This window comes from Mustela nivalis (assembly GCF_964662115.1).
Source record: "Mustela nivalis genome assembly, chromosome: 4".
In the NCBI taxonomy this organism is placed as follows: domain Eukaryota; kingdom Metazoa; phylum Chordata; class Mammalia; order Carnivora; family Mustelidae; genus Mustela; species Mustela nivalis.
The window spans coordinates 32,366,962-32,386,248 of NC_139023.1; the positions used below are offsets into that span (position 1 = coordinate 32,366,962).

Below are 19,287 nucleotides of genomic sequence, written 5' to 3' on the forward strand. Positions count from 1 at the left end.
CAGAGGCTTTAACCCACTGAGCCATCCAGGCGTCCCCGAAGTATTCAGTTTTAAATCAGGAGGTCAGGAAGAACTCATTGAGATGGTGACATTTGAGAGGAGAAGGAGGGAGATTCTCGTCTGGATGATAAGGGAAAGCTGTCTTCTTTCCAGACTAAGAGAGAGAGTAGGAGAAAAGGCCAGCAGCATACCAGAGCCCAGGTTGGACGAGGCCTCCCAGGAGCTTGTAAGGGCTTTGCATTTACTCTGGGTGAGATGGATGGTTCTGAGCTGAGGAAAGACACCTGGACTGACTTTTCTGGGAAAACGATCAGTCTGGCCACTCAGCTGGCTGCGAATGGACTGGAAGGGAAGCAGGTGTGAAAGCGGGGAGACCAGTGAAGAGGCTCTCGTATTTAATCCAGGTGAGGCACGGTGGTGACTTGGACCTGGGTGACCACAGTGAAGGTGGTGAGAAATGGTTGGCATCTGTATCTGTCTTAAAGATGGAGCCCACAGGCTAGACGAATGGGTTAGAGGTAGGGCTTGAGAGAAAGGATTCCAGCATGACTCCTGGGATTTCTAGCCATGGCACCTGAAGGATGGAATTGCCATTAACCAGAATGAGGAGAAGCAGGTTTTCTGGGAGGAGACCAAGAGTCTCGTTTTTGGATCTGTTGAGTCTGAGACGCCTGTTTTGCATCTCTGTGTCTGTGGTTACATAGGTGCTGGAATGGGAGAGGCTGGAGTTTAGGAAAGAGCTCCCAGTGGGAGATCTGAGTTCCAGAATGGTCAGTGTGTAGATGGTATTGAAAACCACTGTCTCAAATGAGCTTGCAAAAGGATTAAGTATTGATGATATTAGTTCAAAGGCGATGGTCCTATTTTAAACTCCAGTCAGCGGAGTTGCATTTCTCTCCAGCCATGTTCAGTTATATGCAGATGGTTCCAGAGGAGGCCGACTTGGTTAAACCAGCAGGTGATTTTGCCCTGTGGCAAGTACGGCAAAGCAAGAGAGGACAGAACCATAGAGGACATGACCACAGCCCGAGGCCAGGAAGATGGTGGTGGGATCGCTGGTCCAAAAGATGGCCTGACAACCCTCCTGTGCCTTCTCCAGAAACAACCATCAGCCCATGTCTTGCTCCTCATGTTGGTCATCGTGAAGGACATTCCTTATAAATTTATTAGTTTTCAGGATATTGAGAATCATTGGCACATTCTCTTTCCCTACTTGTTTGTCAAGACAGCCTTAACACACTGAATGTTACCCTTGTGTCCCTCCTGTAATAAGCAAGACCATTTCTTTAACTGCCTGCAAACCTAGAGACAGGAGACTGTCATCAAGTCCTAATAAAATAGATCAAACCTTAATTCTATCTAATAAAATAGATTAAAAATAAAATTTAGATGATTTTATAGTATTATCACTTTAACATCTTCACTACTTCTCTCTAGAGAAATGAATGCCATCAATTAATCTACTCTTTGTTTGGATATAGGACACTCCTGCAAACTTCTGAGGAAGAACATGGGAATGATTGTTATCAATGAAGGCTCTCTTGATGTAAGTAAAACGATCTTTAAAAAAAAAAATAGTTTAATGTCTTAGTCAACTTGTAGAATTTTATTCTATATCCAAATAGCTATGGATATAGTTGATCTTCCTTAGGTTAAAATATACTTCTCACTCTTGTTCTATAACATAACATATACTGTTCTGTTCTGAACCTGTATACTGTGTACTGTATATACTGTATGCTCTTCTGAGCCACGTTGAGGTAAATAGATTCTAGCTTTGTGTCCGTGACAGCTAAAACAAGTTGCTAAATGATTTGCTTGACGGTGTGAGACAAAACTGCTTTACAAAAGCTTTATGTCAGGAGGTTACTGAGTGACTGCAGTTTGCTCTTATCTACCTGGGAATTTTTTTTTTTTTTTTTTTTAGATTTTATTTATTCATTTAAGACAGAGCACGGGGGTGGAGGGGTTGGGGAAGAACAGAGGGAGAGGGAGAAACAGACCCCTGCTGAGCAGGGAACCTGATGCGGGGCTCCATTCTTGGACTCCAAGATCATGACCAGAGCAGAAGGCAGATGCTTAACTGACAGAGCCACCCAGGCACTCCCTACCTGGGAATTTTTGTATATTAAATATTTAATATCTGCTTTTGCTTCCAGGCTTAATATGTATTTTGTTTCTTTTAAAAAAAAATCTGTGAAACCTATCAAACAAACAGCATGAATTCACCATTTCTTACAGGAAAGTCTTTTTTTTTTTTTTTTTTTTTTGATGTCCTACCTTCTGGGCTGAAATGTAAACTCCTAGGATGGCTGTGATCACATGAAATTATATTTGGGGAAGAGGGAAAGATTTTCCACGTGTGCAGTGTAAAACAGAAGTTAAGCCAAAAAAAAAAAAAAAAAAATGCAGGTCAAATGACCTGTAAGAATTTTAAAATAAAGGTGACTGTTTGTAACTTAAGGTGGAAGACAGAACAGGGGAGGTGACCATACAACAGTTTAAAATAGTCACGGTGATGCAAAGAGCAGAGCAGAGAAGAACCTGTTATTAAGGATGCGGGGGGCGGGGGCGCCTGGGTGGCTCAGTGGGTTAAAGCCTCTGCCTTCTGCCTGGGTCTTGGCCCCGTGGTTCTGGGATGGAGCCCCGCATCGGGCTCGCTGCTCAGCAGGGAGCCTGCTCCCCCCCTTCTCTCTGCCTGCCTCTCTGCCTATTTGTGATCTCCGTCTGTCAAATAAATAAATAAAATCTTAATAAATAAGTAAATAAGGATGTGGGTGAAGTGGAAGGGCCAAGTTCATAGAAGGGAGGGTAAAGAGGCAAATGTTCAGAAGTCAGGTGGAGAACAGAAATTACATGTAAGAAGTGATTCAGCTTCTGACCTTTGAATTGGAATGACGGTCTCTTCATTATTTGTCCTCAAAGCAAACCTTGTGATCCTTTTCCCTTTCTTGTGAAACCCTTGAGAAACGCGTAGCCTAAAGTATAACACACGATTTTGATATCGAAAGTTGTTCACACCTTTGATAAGTTCATTTTTGAACCATGAGTTAATCCTAAACACACACACACACACACATATCCTAGCCTGTGGTTGGAAGACTTTCCTTTTTGTTAATGCATTCAGTGGTTCTCTGCTGGCCGGAGAACTGGACCACTAAGGAAACACTCAGCAGATTCTGCCCCTTTGAGCTCACTGCTGTCTCTGTCCCTTACCCTTCCTATTGTTCATTTTTGGCTTATTCAAGTTACAACGCTGTGAAAAATGGTAAGTGGGATAGTCCTTCAAAAGCTTACAGATAATAAGGGAAGTAAAATGCATACAAGTAATAGTATGAAACATGTCTGTAAATTAGTTATGTATCTTGCTCTGAAAATACTGTGAAGCTTAAGGAAGTGTTTATAAAGGAAGTAGCATTTAGTTAGAGGTGAGTAGTTGAGTAAGGGAGGAGTACTTGAAGCAGAAAGTTTATGCAAGGTCAAGGTGTATTGGGGGCATAAAAGAGAAACATTGAACTTGAATACAAGGTTATGATTTTTTTAAGTGTTCTTTGAATAAATGTGGGCACAGAAGGTAAAATTCAAGTTACAGAAAGGGACAAATACAAGTGTTAAAAAGTGAATTCCTGCATCCTTACAGCCAGGCTGCCCTGTTTATCTCCCCAGGAAGAGTCTCCGGTTCCAGTTTCCAAGTGTTCCTCCAGAGATTTCTCTGCTGTATCTAAGCGATACATGTGTGTATCTGTGTGCACATACTTCATTATTGAACATAAACTACAGCATACTATCCATAATGCTTTTACACTTTGCTGTTCTCAGTCTTACTGTAACAATTGCTCTGTGACCGTATAGACGAAGCTACCTAATTCCTCTTTAATCATGGAACAATATTTACGAGGAAACGGTAAAGAAATGACAGAGGGGTTAAACCTGGCAAGGAGGTCTCAGCTCCACTGTGGAATACCGGGCCAGGCTTGAGAATTCGCTTCCACAGGCAAGGGAAGCAACTTCATCAGCCTGTTCAAAGAGGTATGATGTGTAGGAGGAACTGTCCGCAGACACATGTGGAAGGGCAGGAGGCCTGAGGTGCAGGCCGCGGACGAGCATAAGAGTTAGGTAACAGAATGGGAGCACCAGTGCCGGCGAAGCAGTGTCAGAGGGAGTCAGGGAGACGGATCCCACGTGATCCCTAGAGTGATCCAGAAGTGGGTTGTCGTTGTTCACAACATTGCAGAAACCTCCATGGAAACATTCCCTTCCCTTAGTCCCTATAGACATTTAGGCCCGTGTCAGCAACATGGGCTTCTGTCGCTTGGAAGAAGTCAAAGCGAAGACCTATGACGTTGATGCAAACACATGACAAGACATGCCTGATGTGACACGTGAGCCTTTCTGTCTGTCTGTAAGTGTTCACCTCGTGGAGGGTGGGCGAGCAGTGCTGCTTCTGTTTTCCTCTGTTTGATAATTTTTCTCCAACTTAGATACACATGTTCTTTATGTGTTCTAAGTATCGAGTGAGATAAATAGTAATCTCAAGAAAAAGAAAAAAAAGAAATGCCAAAAAACTTGGTGTAATACATCATGACGATTAAGACACAGCATTTATTTTCGCTTTGGAGTTTTCGGGACAGTAACTCATAAGTGATAAACACCCAAAGGGTCCCTAACATTCCCTGTTTCTCCTGGACCGAACACAGGTAGGTCTCCCAAGGGAGTAGTCTGCTTCAGCAAAAGCTGCGGGGGTGGGGATGCATGTCTATATTTTGGTTTACCATTCTGTCAATGCCTAGCACATTACCCACCACAGGATAAGTACTCCAGAAATATTGGAGAATTAAGTCACTGAGTAATGATAAATTTAAGGGTCTCTCTTAAAAAAGAAAAAAAAAATCAGCAGTAGTTGATCTTTTCTGGTATTTTCAGAGTAAAGTAGTCAGAAAGATCCTTAGCGATTCAAGTGACTGCGTGGTGTGGGAGATCATAGGTGAACCCTCACTGAATGGATTAACGCTAATTTATCCCACTCCAGACGGCCACGGTTCTCTCACTGCCGTCTGGGGAAGGTTTTTCTCCCAGGGAGTTAAGTGGTGACTTTACAAATCTGGCTGTTTGGGGTCAGCCCCTCATTTGCTTCCCAGCAGGAAAGGAACCATCACTTTGCATAGCTCCCTCAGATCCCGTGTCATAAAATCCACAGCTGAGATTGTAAGCAAATCATTCGATGGGCGAGAATGCCTGTAGAGAAATCATTATTTTTCATTGTCATGGGAAAGAAAAGCATCCTCTGTGTTCCACTTGTCCTGATTAGGATAAAATATGGGATGACTATTCCATCGGCACCAACAAATAATGAACGTTTAGGTGATAAACTTAGTAGGAATGCAGTATCTCAGGAAATAATGTAATAGAAAAGAGACTATGGGTTTGCGTTTCATCAAGTGATAGTGTTAATGATTGTAGTCAAATTATCCCACGAAACGGTGCAGATCTGCCTCATTCTGAATGTGGGACCCTGGGCAAATTTAAATTAGGTAACTTCTCTGAGCCAGTTTTGCTGCCTGTAAGGGAGGATAATGTTACCCTTGGCAGAGGACTAGTATTGCTACACTAGGGCATGGCACATAAAAGGATGGTATAAAATTTTGTAGAAAAATAGTATTTCAACAGCTTGCAAGTTGTTTTGCATACTGATCATTTTCATTACAAAAGATATATTATTTCCCCATCTTCTAATTTTTTCCTAAGCAAGAGATACATGTAGATCTTTTACATAAGTGATGCATGTTGCTATGAACTGTGCAAATTTTCTACCAAGATATTCTTAACAGTGTTAACTTTTTAAAGCTGAATCTTTTTTATGTTGAACTTGTCCAAGTAAAATATTATATTTGAGGCTCTTCAATTTCCAAATGGAAAAAACCTTTCTCCTGGCAATCACAGCATTAGAAATATTTGTCTTCCCATAATCTAGCTCATGTCAAAAAAAAAAAAAAAAATGTTATTTGGCTTTCTAAATTAACTCATTTTGAGTTTCAATACAATTATCCTTCTTGAAAAATTAAGGGCTGTTCAGCATTTTTAAAAACCTTTAAATAAACATATAAAACCAAACCACTGTTGAAAAGATGGATTTGAAAGTCTTGGGGCACAGATCTGATATGGAAGTCTAACCAGCATTTCTGCCTCTGCCCATTCCTGGCTTTCTTCCTACAGCATCCACTGCTAACATGCTACCCAGTACTCATTGGTGTTGATACCCAGTCACCTACCAACCAGTGTCAGCCAAAGAATTTCTTAGAAAGCTTGACCACATTTTTCTGAGTTGAGAAAATAAGAATTTCATAGATTTAAGAATCATCTAAAATTAAAAAGAAAAAAAATCATCTAAAGTTGGTCAAAATCTATTAGATATTTGTAATAAACTGATCATTCAGATACTTTGTTTTATTTTTTATTGTGCTACCTTGAACCACTTTTATTAGTTCTGATTATGTTCTTGGTAGGAGACATTTCCTGAAGGGTCTGCAAAGGCAGGAATTTCAAATTACTGGCTCGAAGGGTAGAGTGTACTTCTTCCGGAATTCCTCAGCAATGCCTAGGAAGTGTCTCACCAACTTCTCAGAAACCCCTTCCACTAAATGACCTAGATCCAAGGGATTCTTCTAACATCTCTTTCATATCTTCAGTCTGTCATGATCTGTTCAAAGTCTGTCTGCTGAAACTGGAAAAGTCTAAAAATGTGGGCTAAGAACTAGGGAATCTCAGTCTGTCTTTAGCAACCATTGTCTAATGAAGGACTTTCAAAATGTACGGAAATCTCTCTTCATCCTGATTCCACTATCCTGATCTGTCAAGTCGAGGGTGGGTAGAAGAGACCATAATTTCTTAAGCCATTAACTCTGTGGATAGCAGAACAAATCTTTCTGAGTCTCTATATTATAGCGTACTATGTCCTTAACCTTGGTCTCTTATGTGGAGAGTTGTTGAATCTGTCCTGGGAGGCAGGGCTAGATCTTAAATCCATTCTTACTGTTTTTCCTCCTCCTTTCTACTGTCTGGTTTTCCTAGGACACACACACACACACACACACACACACACACACACACACACACAAATAAAGGGCAGAGAAGAAAAATATTTACTATATATTTATGGAATCAACAGGAATGATGGTTAAATGAATGTGTATGCAGAGAGCTTGGAGAAATAAATTTCCCGAACTCAATGTCAAAAGGCTTCCAGTGTTTACAAGCTTAACTCCTGAGAAGCCTTCCTACCTCTCCTTCAGACCATCCGGGCAGTTTTTCTAGGTGGTCTCTGCTGCAACCGACATTGACATCCAGTCTAATTACTAGAGGTCAGCACCTGATACATGGGAAGTAGGGAATGGATCCCAGAAGACAATATGGCTTTCTGACTTCCCGTGAAAAGAGAGCCCTACTGTTACGCCCCCAATAATGGGTCCATGATTAAAGGAGCAAGACTGATATAAAACGAAGGTCAAGCAAAGCTTTATTTCGCTCCAAGCATCAAGAATCTAACCGAACGTTCGGGGCCGTACCTCTTCCAAGAGAGGGCGACCCTTCTCTGTTTCACAGACTAGCTTTTAAGGGCAAAGGCCATGCAGTTGGGCCTGGCCACGCACAGGTGACCAATAAGATTGTAACACACACAATGCTAGGTGACCATTGAGTTATAATTTACCCTAGTAGACATTTGAACCAGCCTATTACACCTTGATTAGGATTGGCGCCAAAAAGGCTCCCAAAGGGCGGGGGCCGTACTCCTTGGTAGCTAGGGAGACAATATCCATAACCCCCACTGATCTCCACCTGGCCTGACCCACCTTTGTATCTGGGCTTTGTTACCTGGAGATGGTTTCCAGGACTTGTTTTTAAGTATGTCCCCTGGGGGAAGGGGAGCAGGGACAGTTTAAGGGTTAAACAACAAGGTTTTTGTTTAACCTCAATGAAAGCTTCTTGCTAAAAAATAAAAATATAAAATAGGTCCTTACACTACCATCCCTGCAGCGTTCTGTGAGTTGCTGTTATCATCAATAGAAAAACACTAGCTTATGTTTATGACTGAGGACTTCACAGGAACAATCACACTTCCACCTGAAAACATTAGTCGGCAGATAGTGTTATGCCCATTTTGAAACTTTAACTTGACCTCTGATGCCAACGGGCATTGGAGGACGGATTGAAGTCCTTGGATTCTGGGGTGTAAGCAAATAGATTGTTCTGGGCCTCAGTTGCCCGCTACTCCTGTAAAACAAAAGTAATAATCACACCCATCTCTGGGGTACATTGTGAGGATTAAACAAAACAGTACCTTCTACCTACTTAGTGACAATAACCAGCCTGTAGTTAGCTTTTTAAAAATACAGACCATTATTATAATCATCATCATTATTTCTTTTAGCATTATTATTCCCAAGGAGGGTGGTCCTCATTGCCAGCCGATGTAAGAGGTGATTTTTTTTTTTTTTTTAAAGAGGTGATTTTGAACAGCTGTCCTTCTCACCACTTAAACGTCTCTGCTAAATTTGAGAATATAGGTTTGATTATAGATACCGGTGTTTTTCTTCACTGATATATTTTATAGAAAATGAATTGTTAACCGCATTTGAGACTAACAAGCCTAAGAGTATATATTTTTCAACACCCTGGTTAAAATGAAGCCCTTTATGGTTTTGTTCATTTTCTTTTTTCTTTTTTTTTTTTCTTCTAGCTGAATTTGATTTTCTAACACCATGTAAGCTTCAAATATAACTCACAGGGCATTCAGGATGTAAATGGAGAGGTTGTCATCTGTATCCTTTTAAGTTCAACTTCTATGCATTATGCAGACAAACTTCACTGTTTGGGGAACCAGCCCCTGTTGAATGGCCTCTGAAAGAAATCCAGAATAAGCAAGTTAGTGACTTGACTCCAGAAAAGGAGGGGGAGAAAGGAGACTTGGGGCTACTTCAGGTTTTGTCTTGATGTGTCCCACGAGCCCAATACAATACATTTTGTATTGCTTTGAAAAATAGTTCAGGCAGGTTTTCAACCTCACTGAATTTGCCTGCACTGCCAGCATGGGAGCTGTCGGACTGTGAATTTTCTTTTACCACTAGCAAAGCTGTTTGAGCTTTTTAGCCTGAAAATGTTAAGATCTCAGTGTAACTTTTAAGTGTTCCTATATCCCTATCAGAAGCAAATTTAGGTTTTTCTAACGTCCCATGGCAGGACGATTGTTCTAATAGTGTCCAGCACACTGCTTACTTCAAGTAGCTCTCAGCGAAGAAAGCAAACTTTATTCCATTTGAAAGAAACAAGTTAGTTAAAAAAAAAAAAAAAGTTACAAAAAAATGAAAATAGTATATGAACAAATAATCTGTTCTCTTTTCCTCTGATTTAAGACACCGCCTGCCACAAAGCCGAAGTATGTGTTTGAAAAAGTTCCATCAAACACAATTGTTTGGTCTTGTAAAAACGAAATAAGCCCCTTTCCTTACACAAAATACAGTCATCTTGGCAGGGGGAGCAAAACCCTAAGAGAAGTAGTTCACAAATTCATAGTAATTCTGTTTTGAGAAATTTTTCCTACTCACAAGCCTGAATATTCTTTATCTGTCTCTTCTCTCTCTTTATTTTTTTTTCCTTTCTTTTCTTTTCCCCCCTTGGCTGAACATCTGAACCTCCTTCAAGAGCTCCCTGGGTCCTAGAATTACAGACAATGCTTCCTCACCAGTCTCTCTGCCCTCTCCCCAGAGCTTGTTAACATTTTTGAGGGGAGCCGGCCATACCTTGTGACTTTTTGGCATCTCTGCCACCCATTGCTTCTGATGAGTCATGGCAACCATCAGCTTGACAATTTGGAGGAAACCTGTGGGCCAGGGGGTTTCCGCGTCCATTAGTCTCTGCTCCTGTGGGGCTGGGACTGTCTCGCGTACAGATGGAGACTCCGAGTTCACGCACCTGGCAAGTGCAGAGCCCTGAGCTTCAGCCTAGGTCGCTCAAAGTCCAAAAACCGTCTATTTTTCTTTTTATTTTTTAAATAACCGTACCTTTCCCGGGGGCAACCGAGACTCAGTCACAGGCGGAAGCTTTGTCCCTCCCTCCTTTCCCATTCACGACCAGGACTACAAATGCAGCTGAGAGAGAGATGCCCTCCTGGAAAGTGACGGTGTTTGGGGGTCTTGCCTTTATGGGATTGGGGAAAGACTCGACATTTCATTCTACTGCTACAACCATTGTACGTAAGATTTTATTGAATGTTACCTATGAAATGATAGAATCGGTGTGCGTTTGGGATTTGCACTGAGAAAATACTGCAGATAATGGGTCTTCTACATTCCTACACTGATTAATTCAAATTATTAGGAAAAATGGGCCCAACATCAGCTGTCTTTGTGAGGTAACAATTTCTCACAGGCACAGGGTTGTTACTTTCTCCAAACCGTTGATTTGGTAATTTGCTTATTTTCAAAAAAAATCGGCTGTATATTCTGGGCAGCCTCTTCCTGGCAGAATCGAAGGCAGCCTGACAGACTGGATGTCTGCCGACCTCGTTCCTCTCGAATTCCTCCTTCTCTGCGTTGGAGTCCCTGCTGCCACCAGAGAATATTTAATACCAAGCTCAAAATAAGTGTTTAGGAGGCTTTCAGTGGTGGTTTAAAATAATTACCATGAGAGCTTTGGTAAAAGACTTTATCCACAAAACTACTTAAATTATATAATTATATCCCCTACTTCACTCTTCCTTCCTTTCTCGGGATTTGTTTCTCTTTTGCTACGTGCCCCTACCCCGACACAGAAACACAGCCTTGGACCGAGATCCCAAGGCTGCCTCTCTCTCTAGCGTAGCCCAAGTGAGACCAGAGGTCTCATGAGGAGTTATTTGCCTGATGGAACCTATCATAATCCCACATCCCAAACCTCTGCCCAGGGGCCAAGAGCAATTTATTCTGCCCTACAACTTCCTCTTCTTACCTTCCTCCATTTTATAACCCTTGACCTTTCTGATGGCATGACCCTACTGGGAGATTGGACTGTTTCCTCAGTCACAGTGCTTTATATGTACTCCCACCCTGGAAAGCTCGGATCTATGTATCCCCAAAGCATGGGAATTTCTTTTTGGCTTCCCCCCCTTTCTTATATTTAGCAATATGTATTGATTAAATGCTTTCCCTTGGCTGCCTTCCACTGAGCTGTTTTGGAGGACCTCTTTGACCATATGTTTTTAATGATTTCACCTTCTGTCTGCCCTTATCCACTTCGGAGAAATTACCGTCTGTTAGTTTGGTTCGATACGAATATGTTTTTTTAAGGTTCTGTTCTTGTATAGTCTGGGAGTTTAAAAACTCCAAAGATTATTGGTCAAAAACTGTGTCCAAGAAGACTGGGGATCCTGCTGGGATGAACACTAAGTGGACCAATTATGTATAAATGTAGTCTCTCTCCTCTCAGACGTGCATTTTTTACAACTTACTGCCGCTTCCTCTAGCCGATGAAAGAGGGGAGATACACGTTACGCTGGCGTATATGAAATGTCCAGTGTTCTACTGAGTCAGTAACACATTGTCAAAAAACAATACCCAGTGGCTTAGCCACTTGGCTATTACGGGAGTCGTAACTCACTCTTTAAGAACTTGCTAACATTGTCTGCACTTGATATGGTCATAATGTATTATTGAGAATGTCCTTGGAATTTTCTGTTAATTTGTAATTGGCGGGTGTGAACATTTGGAGAGTGTAAAAGTAGAGAAGGAATGAAGTGTTATTGGACCATAAATTTGTAAATACCTCCTGGCTTTAATGAGGATGAGGTGTGGCCCCAAACCTCAAAAACAGCTAATAAAGTATGTGTTAGCTTAAAATTCTTATATATATCCTCTTTTTTGACATTTTTAATTAACTTATGGGTTTTATTTTTATCTTTTTTTAAAGATTTTATTTATTTATTTGACAGACAGAGATCACAAGTAGGCAGAGAGGCAGGCAGAGAGAGAGAGGGGAGGAAGCAGGCTCCCTGCTGAGCAGAGAGCCCAATGCGGGACTCGATCCCAGGACCCTGGGATCACGACCTTAGCCGAAGGCAGAGGCTTTAACCCACTGAGCCACCCAGGCGCCCCAACTTATGGATTTTAAAAGGTAGACCTTTGGCACATTAGATTTTTTTCTCTCTCACACACACACAGGCACACACCCAGTGAATATTTATTTTTCTGCTATTAAAAAATATTTTTCTGCTATTAAAATCAGTATCCGTGAAGTTAAGTTATGGTTTATTATTTGAAGAACATGCCGACAAAACATGGCCTCTGGGTTTTCTGTATCATTACTGATTTTAAACCTAGTATCAGGCAGAGCTTTCCCATGTAACTTTACATGTATATAATTTTATGTTCTTTATGGAAGCTTTAAATCTGATGTATACATTGATGTGGTCATCTATATAAAAAGAGAGAGAGAGAGAAAAACACAAAACCAGTCTGTAACTTTCATGTTCTTTTCCACTCAAGAGTTGTATCAGTTTGGAGACAGAAAATAAGAGATCAAGAAAAGCAATCTAGTCTAGTCATATAAATGTATGTCTTCCCACCACGTACCAACAACTATATGCTGTATGAGAAGAGATAATGCTAAGTTTTCTAGAGTTGAGGGGAAAGGCAGATTTCCAGATACTTTGTATGTAGTAGAAGTAGCTGGTAGAGTTGAGTGTCAACAATCAGAAGGTGGGTTGAAAAAAATTGCCCGTGAGAGATTTCTTTTTTTCTTTTTTGGCAGAGATCACAAGTAGGCAGAGAGGCAGGCAGAGGGAGGGGGGTAGCAGGCTCCCCACTGAGCAGAGAGCCCATGTGGGGCTTGATCCCAGGACCCTGAGATCACGACCTGAGCCAAAGGCAGAGGCTTAACCTACTGAGCCACCCAGGCACTCCACCAATGAGAGATTTCAAAAGGAAATTTAAAATTCTCTCCATGGGACCCCTTGAATGATACTACTGTTGTACGGTACTGAGAGATCTTTCTTTATCAGATGTTGGTACTTCTGTTAAACCTAAGGTCAAAAGAAGGTAAAGGACTAGTCTTTCTCAGATGTCGGTTCTGAGCCACATGCTGGGCAGGGCACTTGACTCACAAGTAAAGGAGCTATTTTGCCCACTCTAACCCTACAAGAGATAGTAACCCAGTTTTACAAATGAGAAAAATTTTGATGCCAAGAAGTTAAGTAACCTGCCTGAATAAAGATATCCATAAATGGCAGAACAGGGCCATTCCGATACCGTATTTTTGCCTCCTTGCCTCTGGGACATTAGTTCTTTACGATGTGGCTTCTTCATCTGGCTTCAAATGTGATCAGTGCTCAGAAGCGTCCTGCGAACCCTCATGGCCACCCTTGACTTCTAACCCAAACAGTCCCGCTTTTTCATAGCAGTGCGTTTGCACATTGTACATCAATGCTGGCTTTCTCTGCATCGGCGGGTGACTTTGCACATCAGCTGACAAGTTTTGGAGAGTGATTTTCCAGTGGCTCAGCCTCTAGGGAGTCAGCTTGTTCTAGCAGAGCCCCCCACCCCCCGCTTTGTTCTGCAGGATTCCTGCAGGCATCCGTGGCCTTGCATTTTGTCCTTTTTATGGAAAGTAAGTGAAAACAGACACCTGCGGGGCTTACGCTAAAGTCAGAAGTAGAGGCTTCATACACTTCAGTTCATCTGACCAGGCTGAGAGTCGTGCGTCTCCCCAAAGTGATTCATCATTAGTCCCGATTATGTCTGCTTATTGCACTTAACCGGTGATGAACTCATGAAGGAAAAAAAAAAAAAAAAATCCAAGAGCAATGAAATACATTGTTAAATAACTACGCCTGAAAGTCATGGTGTGACTCAGAATCTTGATATATATATATTTTTTTTCCTTCCTGGGACTAGAATTCTCCTTAAAACAGAGGTTTATCATTTGACCCGCACCTATTTTAACAGGTTTCTGGGAAGATATATAAATGCCCAGTGCTTGTTTATATTCAGGCCCAAACACCAACATCTACTGTGGAATAGATGAGTATCCTTCCTTCCTTTAATTTTTTCCATTGGGGCTTAGCCTCGCTGTCGGTACCATTGGGGGAGAGAGAGAGAAATAAGAGATCAGTTCACCGAAGTCACCAGAGTGCAGAGCAAGGTGGGGACCACCACAGTTAGATGTTACATGTTGGATTACTTACCTGTAATCTTTACTTTGTCTCTGCTGGTTAACTTGGCTAACTAGTTAACTTGGCTAGCTAGTCTTCTAGTCAAAGGCTAAAGGCTTTTACTTTCCTTTCCTTAGGGATACTTCCACATTTTCTATGAGGGTGTTCCTTAGTTATGTTCTCAAGTAAGACTACCTGTCCTATAAATCTCTGAGAGGAATCAGGGAAAAAAACCCAAAGGCTAGAAATAGCCAAGGGCCATTTTTACGCAGGTACTTTCTACAACATTACATTTGCAACCATCAAAAACATGGTTCTTCTGTGGCCTAACGTGTTCTTTGCACATCTGGCCTCTGGGTTTTTCAGACTGTACCAAGCATGGTTTTTGCTAAAACGAAAGTGACATGTTGCCTGCTATGATACTTTCCAAACAAATCAGGGCTTTCAATTGATTTCACTATAAAATTGTGTCAGATTGCATTGTCTAGGATGCCCTGTGTGGTTTTTATAAAGGGTTTCCTTGGTAAAAGTCACGTAAAAGCAATGGAAAAGATTGCCATAAAGCTGCAAGCCTCTGATTTCTTAAAGATCGTTGGTTTATTTTATTTTACTGCAGGGTATTAGATGAACATGTTACCTGTTTTGCCAGGCTACCTCCTAAAGATTGAAATAGAACTCCATTAAGGGCTTCTGGTCAGAAGTATCTTTATGAGGAATTTTGCTGGTCTAATTTTCTGCCAAGCATCTTTCTTTTTCTTTTCTAGGCATATTTGTTATAAACCAAATCAATCTTATTTATTGGACCCACTGGCTTAATCCCTAAATAGTCCGTGCTTTCTGTTTTTACTGGGCAATTTATATTTGTTGATACAAAAGGAGGTGTGAGATCATCACCACCACTTCTCCATTTCCTGTATAATAAGCACATTAGGGGTGCCTGGGTGTCCAACTCTTGATTTCAGCTCAGGTCATGATCTCAGGGTCATGCGGTCGAGCTCCATGTCGGGCTCCATGCTCAGCAGGGAGTCTGCTTGAAATTCTCTCCATCTGCCCCTCCCCCTGTTGGAGCTCTCTCCCTCAAGTAAGTAAATCTTTTAAAAAGAAAATGAAGATAAGCGCATTAACCTTTTGGGTTTTGTTCTAATTAAGAACATCCAAGGGGTATCTAACTGGCACAGTCAGCAGAGCATGTAACTTTTTTTTTTTTTTAAGATTTTATTTATTTATTTTGGTGGGGGTCAGGGAGAAGCAGACTTCCCACCAACCAGGAAGCCCAATACAGGGCTTGATCCCAAGACCCTGAGACCATGACCTGAGCCAAAGGCAGAGGCTTAACTGACTGAGCCACCCAGGTGCCCCAAAGCATGCAACTCTTGATCTTGAGGTTACAAACTCAAGCCCTACATTGGGTATAGCGATTACTTAAAAATAAAATCTTAAAAAAAAAAAAAAAGACACTTAGAAAGTACATCCAAGATATGCAACAGTTTTATCATCAGCAAAAACAGTCCTCAAATAGCCCCACAAGAACCACTGTAACTTCCCAACAGATACTCTGCGATCATTAATAATTTGCTTGCTGTTACATTACAAAGCTTTTATTTCATCCCTTCATCAGAGGCCTCAATCCCAAAGGGAAAAAGAATAAAAACAGATAAACAACTATCCATCATATGCCACTGCAGAAGGATAAACAAGCATATGGAGAATCCAAAGGCTAGTAGGACCCCCGGACCTGGAAGACTCAGGAGAAAAAGAGCCATGTTTGTGTATTTGTTCACTGTTGTCAGTGCGTTGTCTTAAAAGGGACAAACAAAGCATGACATGGGAAGAGTGAAGATGCAAGAGAAAAGTGGGAGAAACCGAGGTGAAAAAAAAAAAAAATTCCTCCCCTGCCTTAAGGTTTAGCAAGAAAGAAGCAAAGTTTTGAGATTGAGGGAGGAACGTTGAGGGAATTCTTCCCGTATAAACTTTCTCAGTAAAGTAAGTACATGTTTGCTGAAGTGACAAGGGCAGAATTTGGGATCTGGGAGAGAAGAAAAGGTCTGGAATAGCTTGTAGGAAAATGGAATCCACCGGGCATGGCTGAGAGTGTGGATGTCATGGGATGTCCAAGAGCTGAGAGCTGGAGCAGAACCTGTCCCCAGGGTGGGGTGGTTTTTCCCTTCTATGTGGTGGAGACTTAAGAACAGAGGAAAATGTTGGTCATCGTTGTGAACTGGCAAGGTGGGAGGCGTGGCAGGGTGTCTAGGGGCTGAGAGCTTCTGATGAGCGTTTTGCTAGGTGCAGGGCTGTGGGTAGGGTGAGTTGAGTTGAATGATTGACTGGAATGTGCTCATGGGATGCAGGTTAGGGAAGGCACAAACACACCCACATTCCCTCCCTTACCTGGATGGCTGCCTGGTAAGTTACCTGGACCCCAGCCTTGCCCCTTGCCTGTATGGGTCCCCAAATTGCCTTTAGTTCAGACCATCTCTGATTAGAGCCACACACGTACCTTCTTTCAGCCCACAAATAAGACTATAGAATAAGGAGATACAGAGCTTTTATTTTGTTCTACTCTATGGTCTTTTATCCTTTTTCTGATTTAGCTTCTCCTTTATATATTTTCACTTTCACATGTCACTAAGTTTAAATGTTTAAACATTTCCCCCTTCAGTAGCCAAAAAGAAAACACAGTAACAGCTAATATAGTAATAAATTTATTTCTAGCTACAGGAGATAAGCTTCAATGCAATATGGCCATAAAGTATGGCTCCTAGGCTTAGGGGAGAAGCAATAAACCTTCGTAAATAAAATAATTTTAAAATACTCCTGGCGGTATGAATAAGAGTAAAATGTAACTTGTAACTGGCAACACACAGCCAACAACAGAGCTGCTTACAAAAGAAAGCTATAAACTAAAATAAGAAAACGTTTGCAGCTTTGTTGTTACCTTGCACTCTGGGTGGGCGGGCTAGAGAATTCTAGGGGGAGTGTTTTCGACTCCCCTTCTGAAATGTTACCTCTGTTACATTTCCTGACACCTTCTGATTTGCTGAAGACCTGTGATAATCACCAAGGAAACCTAGGGGTACTGATGCCACAAATAAGAGAGTTCTCAACCGACTTCAAGGTGTCAGAGAACACCTTCAAAAGGAGAGAGAGTGGGGTTCACAGGACCGCATCCCATGGGTGAGCTTAATGCTGGAATTTGCCAGTTCAAGGGTCCTTTGACTTTCAGTCTTGTTCTGCTGCTGATCTTGAAAGAGCAGTGAAGTTCTCCTGAATTTCATCTCAGTTTTCCTTCAGGTTTTCAGCTCAGGAGTCGTGTGCACAAAAGCATACAAAACACAGGGACAATTCAGTGCATAGTGCCTTGCTTTGAGGGACGGATTATTCTTTGCAAAAATTAAGGAGCAAGAGAAAGATCTCCCTCCTTTCCTCCTTCTCTTTCCCTCTCTGTCTGTTTCACACACACACACACACACACGCACACGCACATGCACACGCACAGAGTCATTCTCTCACTCTCAAATCAGAAGTGAGAACAGACAGGGAACTGGAGAGCCAGCAGTAGGATGAACTCAGAATTGATCAGTGCTCTCATTGGATACATTGGTAATTCCCGGGCGTTTGTCATCTCGGGCACTGTGTTTGTTGCTGAGGAATGGGAGAAATGGGGTCTCTTCCTTGGAGGAGCTGAAGGCCTTGTTGGCCTGGAGTGAGTTATGCCTGGCCCATGGAGTGTGTCTGGGAGGGCTTGGTGGGTAAGCTGTGTTAGAAGGTGGTAGACTAACCCCGCAGGGAAGAGGATGCCAGAGAGAGCAAAAAGGGGTCAAGACTGCGAAGGGAAGTATGAATGAAGATCGGTTGGGCCTCGACTGTGGAGAGCTCTGTCATTTTAAAGAGCTGGGGCTTTCTCGTATGATTCGCCATAGGCAAATTTTAGAACAAGAAGAGCCGTGGTTTGTGTTTTAGATTTGTTTTATAAAGAGAAATCTCTGTTGGCAGCAAAGACAAAATCAGAGACCGAGGATGATGATGAGGGCTCTAGGGAAACAGCAGAGAGACTGGTGTGGGCATTCCATTTATAATTTGCTATGCCCGGTACTGTCTCCAGTGGGGTTTGCTTTCCCTGGATTACGTGGAGAAAGACAAGTGAGCACAGAAATTTAATTCTGAGTTTCATTTCACCACTTAGTGGCCAAGTGTTCGTGGGCAAGGAACTCCCGTCGTGTCTCCTGTTTCTCATCTGCAGAATGGGGCTCACAGTGACGCCTCCCGCGTGGGGTTCGAGCGAGTGTTAACTGAAATTCAGTGTATGTGTAGCCCTTAGAGCCGTGCCCGGGACGTGGTAGGCGCTAAGTATTTTAAGTTTCTTTTTTTACCAGTTCATTCATTTACTTGTTTGTTCATTTAGCCTTTGCAAATTTGTTTTTAAGACAATCTAGAGAAACCTACTGTAAATTGTCATGCGTAGATTTCATGTGCAAAACTTTTCTGACATTTTCACCTCCTTTACTTAAGTGCTCTTGGGCCAAAAATCTTTAGCAGGAAATAGGAGGGTGAGGCCTATAAATTCAAAAAGCTACGCTCCTCCCCCCGACCATGTAAAGTGTAAACAGAAAATTTTGCAAAGAAAGCTGCTATATGGTGGTCCTTAGTGTCACTGTGGGTAATGGGGGCCTGGGGAGGCATTAAGTGAAGTTCCAGTATTAGGAAATTTGGGCAGACTTACTTTATGGTACAACATGGTTCTATTATTCTGGTAAACAGATCCTGAAATTCCAGAAACCCAGTGTGAACCACATTTGAATACGAATGTAGAAACACCTTCAAAAATCTCCAATAAAAATTTTAATTACCTCTGCCTTTGCTTCCCTCTTTGTGAATGCAACTGAAGTAACACTCTTAAGTTGAAACAATAATTATATCTCCCGTGAATATAATAAAAATATTACATAAGTATTTTTACTATAGGTACATTTTATTATATATGATATATATATATATATTACATAATAACTACAGACTCAGATATTAGCATTGAGAACAAAACTCTAGTAAGAGAGGAATCATTCCTTATGTCTCCTTGTGCAGAGCCAGTGTTCATTTCTCCACAGTGCTTG

General features: G+C 41.7%; 1 protein-coding gene across 5 annotated transcripts in view; it reads left to right on the forward strand.

Annotated features, from left to right (window-relative positions):
• Nucleotides 1-19,287, forward strand: part of ATP8A1 (ATPase phospholipid transporting 8A1) — a 234,741-nt gene that overhangs the window by 141,774 nt on the left and 73,680 nt on the right. For all 5 annotated transcript variants that reach the window (XM_082728770.1, XM_082728772.1, XM_082728768.1 and 2 more), the window contains one exon: nt 1,482-1,546. In XM_082728770.1, coding sequence (XP_082584896.1) covers nt 1,482-1,546 — 65 coding nt within the window. The remainder of the gene's footprint in view (nt 1-1,481; nt 1,547-19,287) is intronic.